Source organism: Podarcis bocagei, assembly GCF_964188305.1.
Source record: "Podarcis bocagei genome assembly, chromosome: 1".
Lineage (NCBI taxonomy): Eukaryota > Metazoa > Chordata > Lepidosauria > Squamata > Lacertidae > Podarcis > Podarcis bocagei.
In genome coordinates, this window is record NC_138125.1 from 17,880,012 (window position 1) to 17,903,048 (window position 23,037).

At 44.9% G+C, this 23,037-nt stretch overlaps 1 protein-coding gene across 4 annotated transcripts in view; it reads right to left on the reverse strand.

Moving 5' to 3' along the window:
* Nucleotides 1-621: 621 nt before the first annotated feature.
* SLC25A47 (solute carrier family 25 member 47) overlaps nucleotides 622-23,037 on the reverse strand; it is a 49,407-nt gene continuing 26,991 nt past the window's right edge. For 3 of the 4 annotated variants that reach the window (XM_081194153.1, XM_081194151.1, XM_081194152.1), the window contains 3 exons: nucleotides 21,332-21,514; nucleotides 18,638-18,908; nucleotides 13,688-14,247 (listed from right to left, as the gene is read on the reverse strand). In XM_081194153.1, the coding sequence (XP_081050279.1) occupies nucleotides 13,967-14,247; nucleotides 18,638-18,908; nucleotides 21,332-21,514 (735 nt within the window). In that variant the 3' untranslated portion in view covers nucleotides 13,688-13,966. Of the gene's footprint in view, nucleotides 3,284-13,687; nucleotides 14,248-18,637; nucleotides 18,909-21,331; nucleotides 21,515-23,037 lie in introns of those variants that run through there. The other variant, XR_014008173.1, reaches the window with a different exon arrangement.

Sequence of the window (23,037 nt, forward strand, 5' to 3'; positions counted from 1 at the left end):
TCTGTGTTTATATTGTTGAGATTAAGAGCTGGTTATCTCTCTCTCTCTGTCTCTCTCTTTGTGTGTGTGTGTGTGTGTGTGTCTCTTTCTGTTGTTCATATAATCTTTCAGCATGAATTAGTCCACAAACTATAACCCTCATTGAGTATTTCCTACACAACAGGTTCTCAGGTTTGTGATGCAAGAAAAACAAAGCTTCCTGTTTCCATTTTTGTCTTCTTTAAGTAGTGAGCATTAGATACAGCGTGAATCCACCGTTCATTGAAACTCAGCATCAGTAGAGATCTGCTGTGTGGGTTATATGCATCGGACCTGTATACCATGCACTGAAAGCACACTGCGCCAGCCTAGTATGTCTTTGCTAGTTACAATCAAACTAGTTGAAGGCTGGGGTGCCACAACAGGTGAGTGTGGATGAGAAATTGCAAGTGGAGCATTGTGACCTGCCATACGTTCTTGTAGCAAATCATGTTGGCGTGTCTGGTTCATGAGCTTTTGTCTTTTGTTTCGTTTTTGTTAACAATGGTGCAGCTAATCAAAGAGAGTTTATTTTTGAAAAGCGCTAAGAAGGGCGACAGTGAATCCAGCCCTGCTCTGACATCTTGCACAGCAGCTTACGAATGCTGGTGTAAAGGGAATTGTTTATTAATCATGCATAGCAACTGTACAAACTGAAACCATACGCAATAAAAACAGGGAGATCTTGCAGAACAAAGGCTGTTTTTGCCATTATTACCTAGTGTATAGACTTGTGCATTTTTGTGTGTGAGCACTCAAAAGATGCAACTATTATCAGATGTTGCACATAAATATAGGCTGGTAGAAATCACTTTAAATTTGCTTAGGGGACACTTATAATATGATAATACGATACAATAATCTTTATTGTCATTGTCCCATACAGAACAACAAAACTTGTAGTGAGCTGTTTGTGGAGCAGACGCTATATGCAGCAATATTTGCTAGCTCTTGCAATAGTCCCAGGTCACCGTAAACTCATGGGCCAGATGGACTTGCATGCTCTTGTTGAGGACTGTACACTTTCTAATTGTATAGTACAGCGGTTCATTAAAGGGCTGGAAACACTTTCCATTGAGCTACACGTTCAAGGGTGCACCCTCAGTTGATGCGGGGGCACAGTTGGGCTACATCCTTGCCCATTGTGAACTGAGAGCATGACCTCAAACAACCTTAGGTCCTCAGGTCATTGGCCAGGCTAGCTGGGGGTATCTGGAGTCTGAGCCCAGCAAGGTCTGGGGCCCCAAAGCTGGAGCAGTGCATATCAGGGAAGTTCGGTAGCGGTGCCCCTGCTGTCTTTTTCAGGAAACCTATTTGCTGTTATTCATCAAAAAAACTTTTCATGAGCTTCTGAGTAGCTCCAGGAATTCCCAGTGCACAGCCTGAAAGCCACTGCTGCACAGGAAAGGAATCTCAACAGGAAATGAGCAGTGAAACCACATCACATGGCTGAATCAAGAAATTCAGTTCTATCACCTGTGTACGGAAAGAAAATAATGGGTTTTTACCCTAAAATGTGGGTTAGTTTCCCAGTGTTGTTCTCAGCACTCCTTTAAGAATTGTCATTGTAAGATTTTAATACATTTGAGCTTTAACAAAATAAAATTACACTCTAAACTCACTGTTTACAATCTTTCTCTCTCTCTCTCTCTCTCTCTCTCTCTCACTCACACACACACAAAGACCATGTATATCTACCTGCCAACTTACGATAACACTTCCTGTATCTGATGATACAGGACTCTAGTCCACGAAAGCTCACACCTGCAGCAGACAAATACAGCTTCCCTAATGAAAATTGGGGAGTAGAAAACGACAGTTTCACATAATTTAATGTGAACCACTAGCACTGCTTTTGCAAAGGTTTGCCTAAGGGTAGTTCCAATTGCCTGAGCATGCCGTGATGCTCTAATTCAGCATGCCAAATTCCCTTAGTGCTCACAAAAGCCAGTTCCCCTTGCAGAGCTTGTAAAAAAAGGACTTGTCTGGGAATGAATGAGATTGCAATGGCATAAATGGGAGAGCAGAATTAAAAGTGCCGACTTTTCCTTGTCCAGCAAAGCATGTTGTAAATGGAAGGCCATTAGTAGCCTTTTATGCAACATGTGCCTTCCCACTGCAAGCTGCAGTTTTCCAGCAAAGCAATTCTTGGACATGGAATGTTACATGTGGTGTCTTGTTTCTGCCAGTGGCCTTGAGCTTTTCGTGCATCTCTGGTGAACAGCTCTATTGTTTGTTCAGTAACGAGTAATTTGGTGTCAATGAAATGTTTAGAACATCAAACTCTTCCATTGCCCATCACTGGCAAATCCAGATTTCTGTATGTGTCCATTTTTCCTTCTGTCTTTACACTTGCAAGTTTTCAGCTTTAAGCAACTTCAGGCAGCGATATTCATGTGCATCTGTTTCTAAAGTGAGGCGTCCATGTCTGGATATGGAAAACAGATGAACCCAGAATTAAATCAGGGATGGAGAACCTTTTTTCAGAGAGAGGACCACATTCCTTTCTGAGCAACCTTGTAAGGGCCAGCGACCAGTGATGGGTGGGGTCAGAAGCAAAGGTGAGCAGAGCAGCATATGTGTGCAATGAATATTAAGTTATTACTTATTAAATTTATACACCGCCCTTTATCAAGGGATCACAGGGCGGCTTACCTGCACCCCCAGGTCTTCATCTGGGGCCCTCAGAGCGCCCCTCCAAAGAACGTTCAGCGAGTGACAACAAGGGCAGGGCCTTTTCAGTTGTGGCTTCCTATCTGTGGAATGCCTTCCCAAGCTTGGTGCCAGCATCCTTTCCGCACCAGATGAAAGGGGAAATCTCTCTTCTCCCAGGCATCTGAAGGATTGTCATGTTGCTCGATGATACGTCTTGCTTCTGACTTTATTTTTGCTGCTGCTGTTTTGCTGGGTCTGTTCCATGGGTCTTTGTATGGTTTTTATTGCAATGTGGTGTTCTTTTTTTCCAGATATGTCATGCTTTATGTCAGTTGCTTAAGGAATCTCTATGTAGCAAGTGCAATGCAAATCGAATAAATAATAATAATTTCTCAACGCACAGATGGTTTTCTCGAAAGAAATTCGGTTGAGCATTTCGAAAGGAAAAGACTGCTTTGGAGAGATGATATTGCAGTGAAGCAGCCTTTGCCATCCTGGTGTCCTCTAGGTGCAGGGATGGGGGAGCCTCCAGCACAGGGGGCAACTGTGGCCCTCCAGACCTCTCTGTTTGGCCCTTGAGACTTTCTAGACTGAGGCATCAGGCATAAGCCTGCATTTTATTAATGTTTGATCAGGACTTGTATATTAAAGAGGGCTTAATTTTCAAATGTTTCATGCCAGGCAGAGAAAACCTTGGCCATTCTCCTAAGACAAGGGGCCCCTTGATTTATAGCAGAAAGCAATTCTCAAAGTCGTAAAAGCTGAAATTACAGACTAAAAGCAGGACATTGACCCTACATGTTACAGAAGATAACAAAGGCAGAGATAAATATAATTAGGAATGGGCAAATAGTAAAATGATACCATGGGCCTCTCTTAAAACCTTGAGCTGTATTTTCTAAGGCCAGAGGCTTTTTAAAGCATCTAGCTGGGAAGTCTTTTTAAAACTGTTTCTTTCTTAAACTGAGAGAAAAGGCAACTGGCTTGGCTGGGGAAAAAGAAGCTTCTTCCTATTTTATTTTGAGGCTGGAAAGGAGGCTGAAGGGGGGGGAATGTAACTGAAGAGGTTTCTTTAAAAACTGTTTTTTTACTGAGTTCCTTCCTTGAGAAGCTTTATTCTTTTAAAAGGTTACCTATGATAATGTATGAAATATATTAGCTTAAATATATTGGCTTAAATGTAACTATGCAAAGGATTTAGAAAGTAACAAATTTAGATGTTAAATTCTTATTTCATAGAATCATAGAGTCCTAGAGTTGGAATAGACTACAGGGGCCATTGAGCTCAGCCTCTTGCCAGACAAGAAGACGCCATCAAATGCTGTCCAGATATATTAGCTGTCAGAACATTTGTTTAGAAACCTTCAAATGAAGGATATCTTTCAATGTTGATGTGAAACTCAAGATCCTTGACATATGTTTAAGATAAAAATTTAAGATTAACCATTTGTTTTAAAAGGCAATAGGGCAGGGAGGGCAAGAGGTGAGCTGGTAATTAAGATTCCTTGTTGAGACACATGTAAGATATATTACTACTTATTTGTCATTTATAGATGTAACAATATATAGCTGTTTGTGTTCCTTATAAGGACAGGAGGATGTGGGTGTATCTTTTAGGATTGGATATAGCAATCAGCCAATAGGAAATCCAACCAGGCTGATTGGACAGAGGCAGCCCAAGGAGGAGCAAAGGGGGCTGGATTAAGGGAATATAAGTGCTGGCCATAATGGCAGGAGGCCAGGCCAGAGCTTGGTAACCATATACCACTGTGCCTCTCATTTATTTGTCTGACAAATAAATAATTATTTTAATTTCTCTATTGCTGCGTTGAATATTTCATTCCAGCTAAGCGTTAACCACAAGCAGGGTGCTACATTTTATGGTGCCCTGTGACTCGGATAAGTGGTCTGCTGGAACGCAGCCCCTTCGCTCTACTGAGCAGGGTACAAGAGAGAGGATCTTTAAACTGCTTACCCAAGCGCGCACTGGTAAATTTTTCCAGGGGGAACGCAGAAGTCTCGTCTGTCTGATACCCTGCTCACTGGCGGCGACGGACCGGGGGGAAACGGAACCAACCAGGGGTAAGTGCACAAAGGGATTTTTGGCCCTCCAATTAATTGGGAGGAAGAGAAGTCTTGATCAAACTTCTGCGTCTCAGTAAGTGGGAACTGAGTACGCTAGGTGGTTGGATACATCAGATGGTGATCTGGTGGGGGAAAAGGGAAGAATGGGAGGTAGTGTGTGGTGAAGTATCTAGCGCATTGTATGTGTGAGAAAGTACAGAGCAATCTGTAGCTGACCTGAGTGTGGAGTGGGCAGTACTTCGGTTCCTGGTAAGGCGACTTCACCAGGCAAGGAAACCCACGAAGCGTGTGTGTGAGTGACTGAGTGGATACTTCACAGGGCCATACAATGGGAGTTGGGGGTTCAAAAGGGGAAAATACACCTCTTGAATGTATGTTAAATAATTTTAAGAAAGCCTTCTCAGGGGCATATGGAGTCAAAATGACGCCAGAGCGCCTGAGAACGTTATGTGAATTAGAGTGGCCGAAGCAAAATACTGAATGGCCATCTCAAGGAACCTTTGATATAAATTTAGTAAGCAAACTTTGGTCTAACATCGCCAAAGAAATTGGAGGGTGCCCAGAACAATTTTCATATATAGATTCCTGGCTGAGCACATTAAATAAAAATCCTCCATGGATAAGGGAATGCAAAGTCCAACGATGCAAATTATTGGCTGTAAAAGCCGAAGCTAGGAAAGGAATCTTGCCAAATAAACTCAAACCCATTTTTGAGGGACCAGAGGAAGAGCTGCTTCCACCTCCACCTTATGCTCCACATCGAAGGGAGCCAAATCCAAACACTCCACCAGTTGTAACCCCAAGGCAAGAAAGTGGAATGAATAATGGGGCTGGAGTCACAGAACTTGATTCCTTGATAGATTATGATAAATATCTTCAGGAGGCATTGGAGGCCTATAATAAAGCCCAAGCAGAAGTGGTTATTCCATCTGTGAGTCCCAGTAGAACTCCATCTACAGTCTCTTTTAGTGAAACAACTGATTGCCTACCCCAAACCCCTGTACATCCAAGTCCTAGAGAATTATTACAGAAGTTACAGGGAGACCTTAATCGGTCAGCAAGCAATACAGCCAGGCGTATAAAGCTGCTAAAAGAACGCCTTGGGACAAATACCATCCCCTATGATTTGAGGCCCCTAGAGCAAGGCGAAGAGAAAGATCACGTAGTAGCCCCTCTCAGAAGAGTATTTGATGCACTTGAGGAGCCTGTGCTGGTTAACGGGCAACCCGGACCACGGCCACCTCGAACTTCGACCCTCCAGTACATTCCATTCACAACTACGGATCTGATGAATTGGAAAACACACACCCCATCTTTTGCAGAAAAACCTCAGGCTATGATGGACTTGGTGACTTCAATAATAAATACTCATAGTCCTACTTGGACAGATTGCCGCCAGCTCCTGAATACTCTGTTCACCACTGAGGAAAGGAGAGACATAATTGAAAAGGCACAGATATATTTGCGTGAGCAGGCCAGAGTGGGAAATATTTTTAATATTGACCGTCATCTCCAAGACAACTTTCCCTTGGAAGATCCTAATTGGGATCCAAACAATGTAATTCACCTGGCCAGACTTACCACCTACCGCCAGACGCTTGTGCAAGGTATCCGCAGGGCATGCCAGAAGCCCACTAATATGTCTAAAGTCTCAGAAGTAGAACAGAAACCAAATGAGAGTCCAGGAGACTTTTTAGAGAGGCTGCAAGAAGCCTATCGTATATGGACTCCTTTTGACCCTGAAGCCCCTGAAAACAGCAGAATGATTACTGCTACATTTGTGGCCCAGTGCGCTTCTGACATTCGTAAGAAAATTCAGAAATCCGAAGGATGGGAAGGGATGCTGATGAGCCAAATTATGGCCATTGCACGCCGAGTTTATCGGAATAGGGATGAGGCTGAGAAACAAGAGAAGAAGAAGTGGCAGAAGGAAAAGATGGTAATGCTAGCCACAGCAGTGAAGCAAGACTACCGCCCCTTAAATGGAGGAAGAGGGCGGGGAAGGAATCCACCACTGGGAAGGAATCAATGTGCAAATTGCAAGAAGGAGGGTCATTGGAAGCGGGAGTGTCCTGAACCCCTGAGGTTGGAAGAAGTACGCCCAGGCCCAGGCCCAGGCCCAGGCTCCGGCCCAAGAAACCAGGGACGGGGACGGGGAATGATCCGAGATGGAAGATATCAGAGACCTGGACAAGGACGGAGTAGGGACAATGTCATTGGACTGGCAGAGGAGGATTTTACCCAAGACTAGGAAAGACCGGACTCCATAAAGTTAGGCTTCCAGGAGCCCACGGTCACGATCCAATTAGGAAGCCATTTAATAGACTTTATGATTGATACTGGGGCTGAATACTCAGTACTCCCAGAACTATTGCAGAAAAAGGCATCCAAAAGTGTAGTCATTAAAAGTGCCACTGGTCAGTCAGCTAAGAGGTCTTTCCTCCAACCTTTGGAATGCCAGATTGGGGGACATCGTTTAACCCATCAGTTTTTGTATATACCTGAGTGTCCAATACCTCTCTTAGGTAGAGATATGCTGTCCAAATTGCAGGCCCAAATCACCTTCACTCCTCGAGGTCCAGAAATGAAACTGCCATCAAAGGCAGCAGGAATAATTTCCCTCTCAGTACCTAAGGAACAATCATGGCGCCTAATGTCAGCCCTGCAAGTCCAACCCACATTGGATACAGAGTTAAACAAGCTCCTCCGAACTCTACAGGTGCCACCAGGAGTATGGGCCGAAAATAGCCCACCAGGAATGGCCAAGAATATAGCTCCAATTGTAGTAACCTTAAAACCTATGGCTACCCCTGTATCTGTAAAGCAATATCCTTTACCCCGGCGAGCAGCAGAGGGCATCCAGAAACATTTGGACCGCCTATTAAAATATGGTCTGCTTAAGCCCTGCCAATCAGAATGGAACACACCCCTTTTGCCTGTTCGAAAACCTGGGACAGATGAATACAGGCCAGTGCAGGACTTGAGGCTCGTAAACCAGGCTATCGAGACCTTGCACCCAAATGTACCAAACCCATACACCCTGCTGAGTTTGATCCCACCAGAAGCAACATTTTTTACTGTATTGGACTTGAAAGATGCATTCTTCTGTTGCCGGCTGGCACCACAGAGCCAACCTATATTTGCCTTCCAGTGGGAAGACCCTTTGACAGGAACAAAAGGCCAGCTAACTTGGACGAGATTGCCCCAGGGATTCAAAAATTCCCCAACTTTATTTGGTACTGCCTTGGCGAAGGATCTAACAAGTTACCCCTCAATACCTGGAGAAAAGGTGGTTCTGCAATATGTAGATGACCTTATACTAGCAGCAAAGGATTTTGATACCTGTAAAGAAGGTACAGAGGAACTGCTCCACTTGCTCTGGGAAGCTGGCTACCGAGTTTCCCAGAAAAAGGCACAGATATGTTTAGAAAAGGTCAAATATTTGGGCTTTGACATCTCACACCAACAACGAGCATTGAGGCCAGAGAGGAAAGAAGCTATTTGCCTTATCAAGGAACCTACCACAAGGAAACAACTCAGAGGATTCCTGGGAACAGCAGGGTTTTGTAGACTATGGATACCTGATTTCAGCAGTCTGGCCAAACCCTTACATGAAAGCACTCGAGGTGCAGAAAAGGACCCATTCGTATGGGGACCTGAGCAGCAACAAGCCTTTTTAGTTATCAAACAACGACTTATGGAGGCCCCAGCCCTTGGACTGCCTAATTCGGAAAAACCCTTTCAGCTGTATGTACATGAACAGAATGGGATTGCAGCGGCAGTCCTGACCCAGAGATTAGGAAGTTGGAACCGTCCAGTAGCTTATTTGTCAAAACAATTGGACTCAGTAGCAAAAGGATGGCCTCCATGCCTAAGGGCAGTAGCGGCCACTGCAAGCCTTGTCAAAGAAGCTGATAAATTTACCTTCGGCCAGACGATGTATGTGAATGTACCTCATGCTGTTCTGACACTCATGGAATATAAGGGTAGTTATTGGCTAACGAACCCAAGGATGGCTAGGTACCAAGGCCTATTGTGTGAAAATCCCAGGATTCATCTACGAGTAGTGAATATGCTCAATCCAGCGACTTTGCTGCCCCTACCAGAGGTAGATGATGAAGAATCACATGATTGTCTCCAAATAATGGATGAAGTTTATTCCAGTAGACCCGATCTGAAAGATGAACCATTGAAAAATCCAGATGTTGTATATTATACTGATGGTAGCAGTTACCTGCATGAAGGTGCCAGACGAGCAGGATATGCTGTGGTCACCAATGAGGAAGTTGTGGAAGCTGAAGCTTTGCCTGCTGGCACCTCAGCACAAAAAGCTGAACTTATAGGTTTAACTAGAGCTCTGCAATTGGCAGCCGGATGTAAGGCAAACATCTATACTGATTCTAAATATGCCTTCTTAACCCTGCATGCACATGGTGCTCTATGGAAAGAAAGAGGTCTAATAGGAGCCCACGGGAAGGCCTTGAAATATGGACCTGAAGTAGAAATCCTGTTAGAAGCAGTATGGGCTCCAGAACAGATTGCTGTAATGCACTGCAAAGGTCATGGACGAGGAAGGGATCCAATAACCAGAGGAAATCATGCTGCTGACAAAGCAGCTCGAGAGGCAGCCCAAAAGCCTGTGGGAGGATTTATAGCAGCCCTCATACCAGAGGTAGTTCCAGAAGAAGTTAAACCTCACTATACCCCAGAGGAGAGGAAGTGGGCTGAACAGGAAGGAGCAGTTGTGAAGGACGGTTGGATGATCCTGCCAGACAATAGGATTTATGTACCTCATCATCTAGCAGGCACAATTGTAAGAAATTATCATGAATCTACTCACCTTGGCGGTACTGCAACCAGAGAGAGTCTCAGTCGGAAGTTGTATATTATTAATCTATCACAATTAGCAACTTGCATTTCACAGAAATGTGTTCTTTGTGCTAAAAACAATCCCAGGCAGGGACCGGTACAACCTCCTGGAATCCAACATGTGGGATATGTCCCCATGGAAAGCCTAATTGTGGACTTCACAGAGCTGGTCCCTTCTAAGGGATTCAAGTATCTCCTTGTGTTTGTAGATACTCTTACCGGATGGGTTGAAGCTTTTCCCACCCGAACTGAAAAGGCACGAGAGGTAACTAAGAGACTCCTCACTGAATTGATCCCGAGGTTTGGATTACCTAGATGCATTGGAAGTGACAATGGGCCAGCGTTCATTGATCAAGTAGTACAAGAAGTATGTCGAGTCCTACAAGTGAAATGGAGACTGCATGCAGCCTATAGGCCTCAGAGTTCAGGGAAAACTGAAAGAATGAATCGGACTCTGAAAACCCAATTGGCAAAATTAACCCAGGAAACGGGATTGGGATGGGTAGATGTGTTACCCATAACACTGTTTCGTGTTCGGTGTGCACCCACAAAAAGACTTAAGTTGTCACCTTTTGAGCTCCTGTATGGGAGACCACCCTCCTTTGTTCAGGATATTTCAGCTGATCTTAAACAAATAGGAGACCATGTGACACAGGGACAAGTGCAATCTCTCTCCCGTGTTTTTGTTTCTCTTAACAGGTGGGCCCTCGAGCGCACGCCGTGCAGCATTGCCGAGCCGATTCATCAGTTCCAGGCTGGCGATAGCGTATGGGTGAAAGAGTGGAAACGTGATCCACTTGCACCTAAGTGGCGTGGACCTTACACCGTCTTGCTCTCTACTCCAACAGCGGTGAAGGTAGCTGCGGTGACCCCCTGGATTCATCACTCCCGTTTGAAGAAGTCCGAAGGCAGTTGGACGTGCAAAGGTGACCCCTCTAATCCTCTTAAACTGACTCTCTCCAAAAACCCCTGTATCTAGCCCTACCGGGAACGGGCTAGGTCACGGGCAACATTTGACGACCGGCCTGCTGCAGCCACAACCTGGAAGCTGGCTGACCTGCGCACGCCTGAAGCTTGAGGAGCATCTGAACCAGCGATTGTGAAAGGAAAGATTCTCTTATACAATTGATTGACTGCCCCACAATTAATTGACTGCCCACCTCCTTGTGGAACAATTATCAGAGATATTACTCATTGGGGATCCTCGGGATATATGTTTTGGTCTTGGTGGTTCCCCATTTCTGTCACTGGGGGAATTATATTGGGACTAATATTTATTTGCTATCACTATAAGGTAATCTTTTGTGGAAGGAATGCATATGCTAGACATCAACATGATTCTATTATTAATCCTGATCCCTTGGGAAGGGGAAGGGTCCTTGAATCTGGCCAAATTGACTAAATATGGATTCCACCATGACCACAATATGTGGGTAGGTTTAGCTGAAATGGTAGCCAATGTTGCAAATAGGACCAATTGCCTTGTTTGCTCTCTCGGGCCAGATGATTCAGAGGGAGGTATGCCCTTATTACCGATACCATTAGATGCCATTGGTATGGTAAGCGAAATACCACAACAAACAGAAGTACAGAATTTCCCCGGATGGAACTCAACTAAACCATTACGAGTTATACCTGTACAAGGGGAATTCTGTGTACATAGATCATCAAATGCAGCTGATTCTACCATGATAGGCTCTTCTCATTGTCACTATACTTGGGATAATATTAAGAATACCTGGGCACACGATACTACCTATCGAACTCGGGATGCCTTGCCCTGTGCACCTCCTTTTATTCATGCATGGAAAGTGGTATGGAACATAACTGTGACAGAAAAAGGCAATCTAACATACTGCACTGTGAACTCTCTACCTCTTTTGCTATTTCGCCTTCTGTACTCCACGTACCAAAGACCTCAGACACGATGGTTGTGGTGGATATGTGGAGAATGGGCATACAAGAAACTCCCCTCCAAATGGAGTGGGACTTGTTTCCTGGGATGGGTATTGCCACCAATGTGGATTATGCCCACTAATTTGCCCAAGCGTACACGAAGAAACGCTGATATTTCTCATATAGCAGGAGGAAGTACCCAAAGTTGGAGCGGTACTGATGATTGGCCACCAGAGCGCATTATAGCCTATTATGATCCTGCCTCCTGGAATCCTGGTGAGCTCATACAAGGGGCACGGGATCCTATTTATAATCTAAACAGAATAATTCGATTGCAAGCAGTAGTGGAACTTGTAACCAATGCAACGGCCAAGAGTTTGAGACTTATTGCACAACAGTTGGATGAAAGTAGAGCCGCCATTTTGCAGCTGAAAATGGGAATGGATTATGTACTTGCCAAGCAGGGAGGCCTATGTGGAGTCTTGAACTTGACAGGGAATGCCTGTTGCTTTAACATTTCAGATAATGGTGAGGCAATCCGTGTGTTGGCCACAAAGATGGAGAATATAGCACATGTCCCAGTACAAACATGGGAAGGATGGGATATGGGATGGCTCACCAATTGGTTACCTAATGTCACAGGACTCAAAGGGATACTATTGTCTTGCTTGTTTTTCTTGACAGTAGTGGTAATGGTCTTATGTATGATGCCATGTATCATTTCATGTTTTAGAAGTACAATTAGCAAGATGGTTTCAAATGAAACTCTACCTCATATCATGGCCCTATACAGAGCTTTACCTCAGGAACATGATGAAGGTCAAGCTATCAAGGACACTTGGGATGAAGGTCCTTGAGCTTGAAAGGGGGGAATGAGGCATCAGGCATAAGCCTGCATTTTATTAATGTTTGATCAGGACTTGTATATTAAAGAGGGCTTAATTTTCAAATGTTTCATGCCAGGCAGAGAAAACCTTGGCCATTCTCCTAAGACAAGGGGCCCCTTGATTTATAGCAGAAAGCAATTCTCAAAGTCGTAAAAGCTGAAATTACAGACTAAAAGCAGGACATTGACCCTACATGTTACAGAAGATAACAAAGGCAGAGATAAATATAATTAGGAATGGGCAAATAGTAAAATGATACCATGGGCCTCTCTTAAAACCTTGAGCTGTATTTTCTAAGGCCAGAGGCTTTTTAAAGCATCTAGCTGGGAAGTCTTTTTAAAACTGTTTCTTTCTTAAACTGAGAGAAAAGGCAACTGGCTTGGCTGGGGAAAAAGAAGCTTCTTCCTATTTTATTTTGAGGCTGGAAAGGAGGCTGAAGGGGGGGGAATGTAACTGAAGAGGTTTCTTTAAAAACTGTTTTTTTACTGAGTTCCTTCCTTGAGAAGCTTTATTCTTTTAAAAGGTTACCTATGATAATGTATGAAATATATTAGCTTAAATATATTGGCTTAAATGTAACTATGCAAAGGATTTAGAAAGTAACAAATTTAGATGTTAAATTCTTATTTCATAGAATCATAGAGTCCTAGAGTTGGAATAGACTACAGGGGCCATTGAGCTCAGCCTCTTGCCAGACAAGAAGACGCCATCAAATGCTGTCCAGATATATTAGCTGTCAGAACATTTGTTTAGAAACCTTCAAATGAAGGATATCTTTCAATGTTGATGTGAAACTCAAGATCCTTGACATATGTTTAAGATAAAAATTTAAGATTAACCATTTGTTTTAAAAGGCAATAGGGCAGGGAGGGCAAGAGGTGAGCTGGTAATTAAGATTCCTTGTTGAGACACATGTAAGATATATTACTACTTATTTGTCATTTATAGATGTAACAATATATAGCTGTTTGTGTTCCTTATAAGGACAGGAGGATGTGGGTGTATCTTTTAGGATTGGATATAGCAATCAGCCAATAGGAAATCCAACCAGGCTGATTGGACAGAGGCAGCCCAAGGAGGAGCAAAGGGGGCTGGATTAAGGGAATATAAGTGCTGGCCATAATGGCAGGAGGCCAGGCCAGAGCTTGGTAACCATATACCACTGTGCCTCTCATTTATTTGTCTGACAAATAAATAATTATTTTAATTTCTCTATTGCTGCGTTGAATATTTCATTCCAGCTAAGCGTTAACCACAAGCAGGGTGCTACAAGACCACGCCCCTCTCTGGTCACACCCCTCTCCCTAGGCCACACCCCTCACTGGTCCTTGAGTCTTTTTGCCTGGCTGGAATGTGTCCTTCAATTATAATAATGCCCTTTGAATGCCTGGATGGAAGATAGTGAGGGGTGCACAACTGTGTGTAGAAACTACCCTACTGTACAAAGATGAATTTAGCATTCGTTGTCCCACCTGTTTGTACGTGGCCCTCTGATGGCAAAGGTTCCCCGGCCCTGCTCTAGAGGATGCCAGCTAGCGAAGGCTGCAATGCGCCCTTTATTTCATCCAGCGTTCGCCTAGCCTAAGCACACCTTCGTAAGTAAAGAACACCATCATATTTGCAGGGAAAGCGCGGATGGAGTTTAGTCCGAGGCCTTTGAAGAGGACTCTCACCCCCTCTTCTCTTACGCTGTCCCTCACGCAGTGTACTAATCCCGAGTATCTGCGCAGGCCCTCGCCATCCACCTGCATCCGGGATTTGATGACATCCATCGGGGTGGCCGTGCCCCAGGCCAGGACTCCAGCGCAGCCTCCAGAAAGAAGCACAGCCCATAAGTCTGCAAAATGTAATTATAAGCAGCGTTAAACTGACAGCGAGATAGGTTTGCAGAGGAGAAATGGGCATTGCTCTTTAATTAGAATGCAGAATGTTGACACACGTTTTGATTTCGTATTTTTTGGACATTTGAAATAGTTGTTTTTATTTATTACAGTGGTGCCCCGCAAGACGAATGCCTCGCAAGACGAAAAACCCGCTAGACGAAAGGGTTTTCCGTTTTTCGATGCGCTTCGCAATACGAATTTCCCTATGGGCTTTCCCGAAAACGTCTTGCGAGTCTTGCGATTTTTTTCGCTCCCCCCCTTTTTCTAAGCCGCTAAGCCGCTAATAGCCTTTTAGCCGCTAAGCCTTTAATAGCCGCTAAACCGCTAATAGCGCTAATCCGCTAATAGGGTTGCTTCGCAAGACGAAAAAACCGCTAGACGAAGAGACTCGCGGAACGGATTATTTTCGTCTTGCGAGGCACCACTGTATTATCACTTATTAAATTGCTTAGCCGCTTTATCTTGCCTGTGGCAACCCAAAGTGACTTACAAACAAAAAAACCCCAATAGAAACATTAAAACTAATTTTGGGTGGGAGAAACTCCCTGCCTTGCCCTTGGGACTGCAGCTGCTGACATAATAGACATGCTAATTTCAATGGATCTACTCTTGAGTATAACTTAGCTAGCTATGCCCTCTTAAGTAGCGGTATTAGTATTGTCTTCCAGATCAGCAGTGGGCAGACTTAAGTCTTGTGAGGTCTACTCTTTTCAGCCCCCAGAATCTCAAGGTCTACCAGCTTGAAGCAGATGCCAAATAGTGGCTAATCCACTTTCTGATGCCCCTGGCCAAATTCCTTATCCTGACTCAAGTCCTACCTAAGGCTAGTTCCACAAGCAGCAGATAAGATGATAAGGCACTACTGTGGAGTAATAGGCAGAGAGGTTGATGACCATGAGAGGCCTAATTTATGCAGGGCAGTTGCTTCCAATCAGCTCTGAACTATGGAAGGAAGACTGTAAGAAGATACTTTGCAAGTATCTCATATTGGGATTTAGGCACACAGAGAAATCAGCTAATGAGCTTCGAGAGCAGATATCCCCTGTTGGAATTATATGTCATGCTGCCTCTTTGACCTGCACTCCGTAGTCCATGCACAAGATTCTTGACATACCTTCTGTGAAACATCAGGCAGGCCTTTCTTAAGAGGCTCTGCTTTCTGAAGCTTCCCCTTTCTCTGTATCCGGGACAAGAGGATTCCCTGTCTCTCCAAATCCTAATTCAATTTGATTGAGCGGCCATCTAGCTGGCCGCTGAAAGGTTCCAAATAAGTTTACATCCCTTCAGCTTTCCCACATCGAAGGCTTACTACATTCCATATATTTAAAGCACAGAGCTTCCTGGAAACTGTAGTTTACTCCTCACAGAGCTACCATTCCCATCACCCTTTACAAACTGCATTGCTTTAAATGTATGGTGTGTACACAGCCTTGGTCTCTAGAGCTTGGTTTAACCAGGTTACATGATTAAATCAGTCGGTTGTGCAATCCATACACAACATTTACGGGAATCTCCGTGTGAGAGCCAGACTCGAAATCAAGTCCCATTGATTAAAGTGAGTGGGATGCGGGTGGCACTGTGGATTAAACAACAGAGCCTAGGGCTTGCCGATCAGAAGGTTGGCGGTTCGAATCCCCACAACGGGGTGAGCTCCCGTTGCTCAGTTCCTGCTCTTGCCAACCTAGCAGTTCGAAAGCACATCAAAGTGCAAGTAGATAAATAGGTACCGTTCTGGTGGGAAGGTAACGGCATTTCCGTGCGCTGCTCTGGTTCACCAGAAGCGGCTTAGTCATGCTGGCCACATGACCCGGAAGCTGTACGCCGGCTCCCTCGGCCAATAAAGCGAGATGAGCACCGCAACCCCAGAGTCATCCGCGACTGGACCTAATGGCCAGGGGTCCCTTTACCTTTACCTAAAGCAATCTATGGCCTTTTAAACTGGCGTGGCGGGGTTATTATTTTGTTTGTTATTACCGGTGCTTTTTTCTGGGGGTACTCAAGGGTACACAGAACTGGCATCTTTTCTTTCTAGAAGAAAAGACTTGGTTTAAAGTGTGGCACTTAGCATGAAGTTGTTACAGTGAGTACCAGGACAATTTTTCCTAGAAGCATCAGCTGCCACTGCTTCCCAATAAGGCAGGAAATTTGGATGGAACACAGTGAATCCGCAAGGATTTCCCCTTGCACAATGGGGCTTGCCAACTCCTTCCTCACACCCTGCCTCCCCCGCAAAAAAACCACAAAAACTTGTTCTGGAGATCCCCCGAACTAGCACACAGGGAGAGGAGAGGGGAGATTGTTCCACCAGGCAAGCAGAAACTGATCATTTGTAGCAGTGCCACCTTGAATTCCTCCCTATGTTTGTAGCTGTGCACTCTTCCTGTTCCATGTGTCAGGACAAATATTCTACCTTTATATTATAAAATAAAAACCCATATGCATGAACAGGCTATCTTATTTCCTCAAGCTAACCTCCTAGATAGACCATATAAATTGTGGGAGGAACACAGAGAGAATGGAACTTCCCCCCCCCCCCGCCCCACCGGGATTACTTGTGTGGGGAGGGACGCTGACTGATGTTCTGAACATGTTCTGTATTTTTGCATTGAACAATTACTAATTTCCTAAAGTCAGGTCCACCTGTGATTGTGATACAACTCATTGCAGCAATATTGACTGAGATCGCTTATAGCTTTATTATTTCCCCATTTAATAAGATGCTCTACGCGGGGCTGCCCTTGAAGCTGTCCCAGAAACTCCAGCGGGTGCAGAATGCTGCAGCGAGGCTCCTCACAGGGTCTCTGCCATGGGAGCATATTCACCCAGTGCTTTTCCAGCTGCACTGGCTCCTGGTGGAGTACAGGGTCAGATTTAAGGTGCTGGTTTTGAGCTTTAAAGCCCTTCACGGCCTAGGACCCTCGCACCTACGGGACCGCCTCTCCCGGTATGCCCCACGGAGAGACTCAAGGTCCATAAATAGCAACACCCTAGTGGTCCCGGGCCCTAAGGAAGTTAGATTAGCTTCAACCAGAGCCAGGGCCTTTTCAACACTGGCTCCGGCCTGGTGGAACGCTCTGCCTCATGAGACCAGGGCCCTGCAGGATCTGATTTCTTTCCGCAGGGCCTGTAAGACAGAGTTGTTCCGCCTGGCCTTTGGCTTGGAGCCAATTTGATTCCCTCCCCCTCTTTCTTTTTTCTTTTCCTTTCTCCTCCTGCGATGAGGCTACATTTTAATATTTTAATGTTTTAATATTTTAATGCTGTATTTTAATTTTGTTTTTAAGTTGTATTCATTCAACTTGTTTTTATTATTGCTTGTTAGCCGCCCTGAGCCCAGCCTTGGCTGGGGAGGGTGAGGTATAAATAAAAATTATTATTATTATTATTATTATTATTATTATTATTATTATTATTATTATTATTATTTATTTATTTATTTATTTTAAAATGTGCCTGAAATACTTGGAACATTTGTCATGCTCTGGCCCCCCACCCCGGCCCAGGCACCTGTGAAAACGCTTCCAGGGTGGCTGGCCTCTCTTCTCCCTTCCTCCTTCCCTACACGTTGCATGAGATGGGCTATCATGCCTCTGGGATTAGTGAAGAGCTAAAAATAAAATCCATTTCATCATTTAGAAAGTGCCCCTACACCCGAGCTGTATAGGCTTTAGCGATGCATTTGAAAGGTGCAGTTAGCCGGCATGACTGCAGTTAATAAGCATTCGAGGGGGAAGTTGGAGAGGAAGAGTTCTTGGATGACATCAGAGGACGCGGCCTCTGATTTAACCAGTTACACAAGAGAAGCTCAAATAGAATTTCATAACAGGTGCTCCAAGCATATTACACAACTGGAGCAAATTGTGCCAATGATAATACTCTGTTCTAATCATTCCCATCTATTTTCCGGTTTGAGTGCCGCTGCTTACGTAGGCAAAACAGCAGCAGCAGCACCTATGTGCAAGAGGGAGGTGTCAACATCCAGCTTCCCCTGTTTGCTGTAGGCATGCAAACCCCAAGGGGTTACAGAACAGTAGAAAGAGAACTTGACACTAGAACTTGGGGACATCCAAAGAAGCTATAGGCTGGGAGATTCAGGGCTTTCTCCCACAGCACAAACTATGGAACTTTCTCCCACAGAATGTCCACCAACAGGATGGTTTTAAAAGAGCATTGGGCAAATTCACGGAGCAGGCAGCTATCAATGGCTGCTAGCCATGATAACTCAGTGCCGGGAACAAACACTCTATACGAAAGTTGCAGAATTGTGGTGACTCCAATGCAGAAGCTATGAAGACAGGTTTTTCAAAACTCCTGAAACAAGCCCTTCTCATTTAATGCACACACCTGCTCTGTCTTTTCCCGCTGGAGTAAGCCAGTCGCACAGGACATTGTAGGTGAGGAAATAGACGACAGATGAGCAGCAGTCTCTCCACATCAGAGCCAAAGACCCCTTGTATAGACCCCTGAAACCTTCCTCCTTCACGACGGTCCGCAGGCAGTGCACAGCTCCTTGATACTTAGGCTTGGAGATCAGGACGTGGGGTGGAATAGCCAAGGGATCTTTCTGGATCTGTAGTCTCACTTTGGCCAACTCTGCAGGTGACATTAGCACAACCTGAGGGGTGTAATTAGGAATTAGTGGTCTAGAAAGAGATGTTTCCTGTAGAAGCTCATCACCCACACATCCCCAGACCAGACCATGAAGATACAGAGCCTAGGGTCCAAACTCATGTATTCTGGGGTGCCCAAACTTTTTTCAAAGAGGGCCAGATTTGCATGAGGGCCACCCAAAGTTGTTGAGCTTTTTTCACAATTTTACCCCAAAGTTGTTGAGCTCTTTTAAGGACTTAACCCCAAAGCTGTTGAGATTTTTTTAGGATTGTAGTTGTTGAGCTTTTTTTTACAGTGCTGAGCTTTTGGGGGGATTTTACCCCAGGACATATACTGCCAGGCAGGCTGAATTACATTGACCTGCGGGCCATATTAGGCCCCTGAAACAGACTTTGGACATGCCTGCCTTAGTGTATATACCGTATTTTTTGCTCTATAAGACTCACTTTTTTCCTCCCAAAAAGTAAGGGGAAATGTGTGTGCGTCTTATGGAGCGAATACAGGCTGCGCAGCTATCCCAGAAGTCAGAACAGCAAGAGGGATCGCTGCGCAGCGATCCCTCTTGCTGTTCTGGATTCTGAGATTCAGAATATTATTTTTTCTTGTTTCCCTCCTCCAAAAACTAGGTGCGTCTTATGGTCTGGTGCGTCTTATAGGGCGAAAATACGGTGGCTCAGACATTTCACTGCAAGAGCCTAACATGCATAGTCTTCTGGAAACTAATTACACAAGTAATACTATCTTGTTGCCCTTCTTGTTGTTATTATTTATAAAAATTTATATGCCACCCTTCATCCAAAGATCACAGGACAGTTTGCAACATTAAAATACACAATGAGAACACAAAAGTACATAACAACAACAAAACGATGAGGGACAGATGATATAACACGGATGTTTTCCACAGGGATAACTTTCTATAATCAAGAAACTTCAGTGCTTTAAGTATAACATGTTACATGAACACCATTACTAGTCTGTACCAGGAGAGGCCAAATGTAGTTGTCAGGGAACTGCCATCAGCTCAGAGGTGAGAGGTGGAAGGGCAGTTGCGTGAGAAGCAACTCTTCTTCCGGGAGGAAGGAAGCCACGCCTCCAGTGGGGAAGGGATGCAGGGCTCGGAGGATGCAAGGGACAGCCATAACACCAAGCCTGAGCAAAGCGGGGGGGGGAGGCACGTCCCCCTTTGCCCATGCCCTCTCTGCGCAGTCATTTTACGTGCAGAGAGGGGACGCGTAGAATGGGGGTCAAAAGACTGCTCTGCTGGGGACCGCCCACTCCCAGATTCTGCTAGTGACTGAGCAGACATGGAAGTGAGTCGTTCTGCACTGTGAATGTTTTTGCACCGATAATAAAGCCTTGAAAAGACCAGTGGGGGTCTTGCCTGTTCGCTCTCGAGCAACCACGTCGGAAAACTAGTGCTCTTCAAATGTTGTTGGACTACAATTCCCCTCTGTGAGCACTGGCCATACTGGTTGGTGCTCAATAACCAAAAGGCACCACTTTAGCTACTTCTACATAACAGAATAGAGGGACGCGGGTGGCGCTGTGGGTTAAACCACAGAGCCTAGGACTTGCTGATCAGAAGGTCGGCAGTTCGAATCCGTGACGGGGTGAGCTCCCGTTGCTCGGTCCCTGCTCCTGCCAACCTAGCAGTTCGAAAGCACACCAAAAGTGCAAGTAGATAAATAGGTACCACTCCGGTGGGAAGGTAAACGGCGTTTCCGTGTGCTGCTCTGGTTGGCCAGAAGCGGCTTAGTCATGCTGGCCACATGACCCGGAAGCTGTACGCCGGCTCCCTCGGCCAATAAAGCGAGATGAGCACCGCAACCCCTGAGTCGGCCACGACTGGACCTAATGGTCAGGGGTCCCTTTACCTTTTACATAGCAGAATCTGCTCCGGCTGCAGCAAAACATGCCTCTCCCATATCTGTCTCTACAGCCACACCAATGGTTTGACTTCATCCCCAAAGGCGCACTCCTCCGTTGTCTCCCAGGACAGACAGGTGCCAACCCTATTCCACTTTAACCTTTTTGATTTCCCCCCAAAGAATCCTGGGAACTGTAGTTTGTTAAGGGTCTCCTCACAACTCCCAGCAGCCACAACAAGCTACAGTTCCCAGGATTCTTTGGGAGAAAGCATGACTGTTAAAGTGGAATAAGAGTGCTTTACCAGGACATCCCGAAGGCCAAAAACGCCAAAATTAATTGTTTGACTTGCGCTTTTTTATTGATTGTATTGCACATATACATAAATTAAAATGCACAAACTTAAAAAAAAAGAAAATACAAAAGTTTATGTAGAGAGAGCAAAAAAGAAAAGAATAAAAGCAGAAAGTCCAGAAAGGAAGAAAGAAGTAAGGGATATAAATATATGCCTTTTGTAAGTACATTTAAATCTTAAACATTATTTTACTTGTAACCTACCCGGATTGCACCAGTAGCAGCTGCCGCAAAAGACACGTCTGCCTTTGACGGCTTTCTGTCTGCAGAGCCATATCGAAATCTGCAGATGTTATAAAGGATGTTTTTGTAGATGCCAAAAGAGAACGATGTAATAAACGATGCAGTTATGACAGTCATCGACACCCCACGGTAGAAACCCAGCACCTGGTTTGCATAGAAAAGTGAGAAGAAAGTGTTAGCCAAGCTAGTCTTACCTAATCATCCCAAGTCTCCATAATACGAAAGTCACAGCCGCTAGGTTTTTTCTTTGGCTTTCTGGTAATAAGGAAACTAATTATAATAGAATAAAGGACACCTCACAGTTTGTCTTCAGGTTTGGTACTAATCGAGGAAAAGGAGAAGGTGATAGCTCTGTCGGTAGAGAATTAGTCTCTTAATCTGAGGGTTGTGGGTTCAAGCCCCACGTTGGGTGAAAGATTCCTGCATTGTTGGACTATATCAGAGTTTCCCAAACTTGGGTCTCCAGCTGTTTTTGGACTACAATTCCCATCATCCCTAGCTAGCAGGACCAGTGATCAGGGATGATGATGATTTATTTATTATTTATACCCCGCCCATCTGTCTGGGTTTCCCCAGCCACTCTGGGCAGCTTCCAACAGAACACTGAAATACAGTAACCTATTAAACATTAAAAGCTTCCCTAAACAGGGCTGCCTTCAGATGTCTTCTAAAAGTTTGGTAGTTATTTTTCTCTTTGACATCTGATGGGACGGCGTTCCACAGGGCAGGTGCCACTACCAAGAAGGCCCTCTGCCTGGTTCCCTGTAACTTGGCTTCTCGTAGCGAGGGAACCGCCAAAAGGCCCTCGGCGCTGGACCTCAGTGTCTGGGCAGAACGATGGGCAGAATGATGGGAACTGTAGTCCAAAATCAACTGGAGACCCAAGTTTGGGAAACACTGGATTAGATCCTCATGGTCCCTTCCAACTCTACAATTCTATGAAACCTCTAGGTCAGGGATGTGTAACCTGTGGCCCTTCAGATATTGTTGGACTCCAAATCCCATCAATTCCGACCATGATGGGAGTGGTAGTGTAGCAACATCTGGCAGATACCAGGATTCCCAGCCCTTTTCTAGGTGCTTACGAGGCCCAATGCACCCAGAATCAGGTTCTTGTTCACAGGTGTTCTTAAACACAACCAACCTTAGCCTTAGGGCCAAACCCTAACCCTCGATGCAGTTAGCAATTGCACAAAGGGGTTTTTAGAATTCAGGATTCGGGATCAAATCCAGATTGAAACATTGGTGTGGGAAATGGATTTTTAACCCCTTGACCTCCCCCCACACTACATCCCTGAACTGGACTGAGAGTCTCTTATTTGCACTGGCAGCAGGTGGAAAGCTCTCATTTGCTGAAACAGATGTGCGGGGAGCAATCTGCTGCAGAAGGCAAAGTGTTAAAAATCCCTTCCCTCATTTTCCACCCAACCCATGTTTGCAATTAACTTCTTATTCAGCCATTCACACAACTGTGTGAAATATGCCGTGTTAGGCCACAATAGCTCTGTCCCAGAGTCATTGTAATAAAGCCATTCCTTAATGTTGGACAGACTGTGGGGTTTCCTCCTAAGAACTGTAGTTTGCCACATCAACCTACAATTCCCAGCACCCTTAACAAACCACAGCTCCCAGGTTTCTTTGGAACAAGTCATTTGCTTTAAATGCAA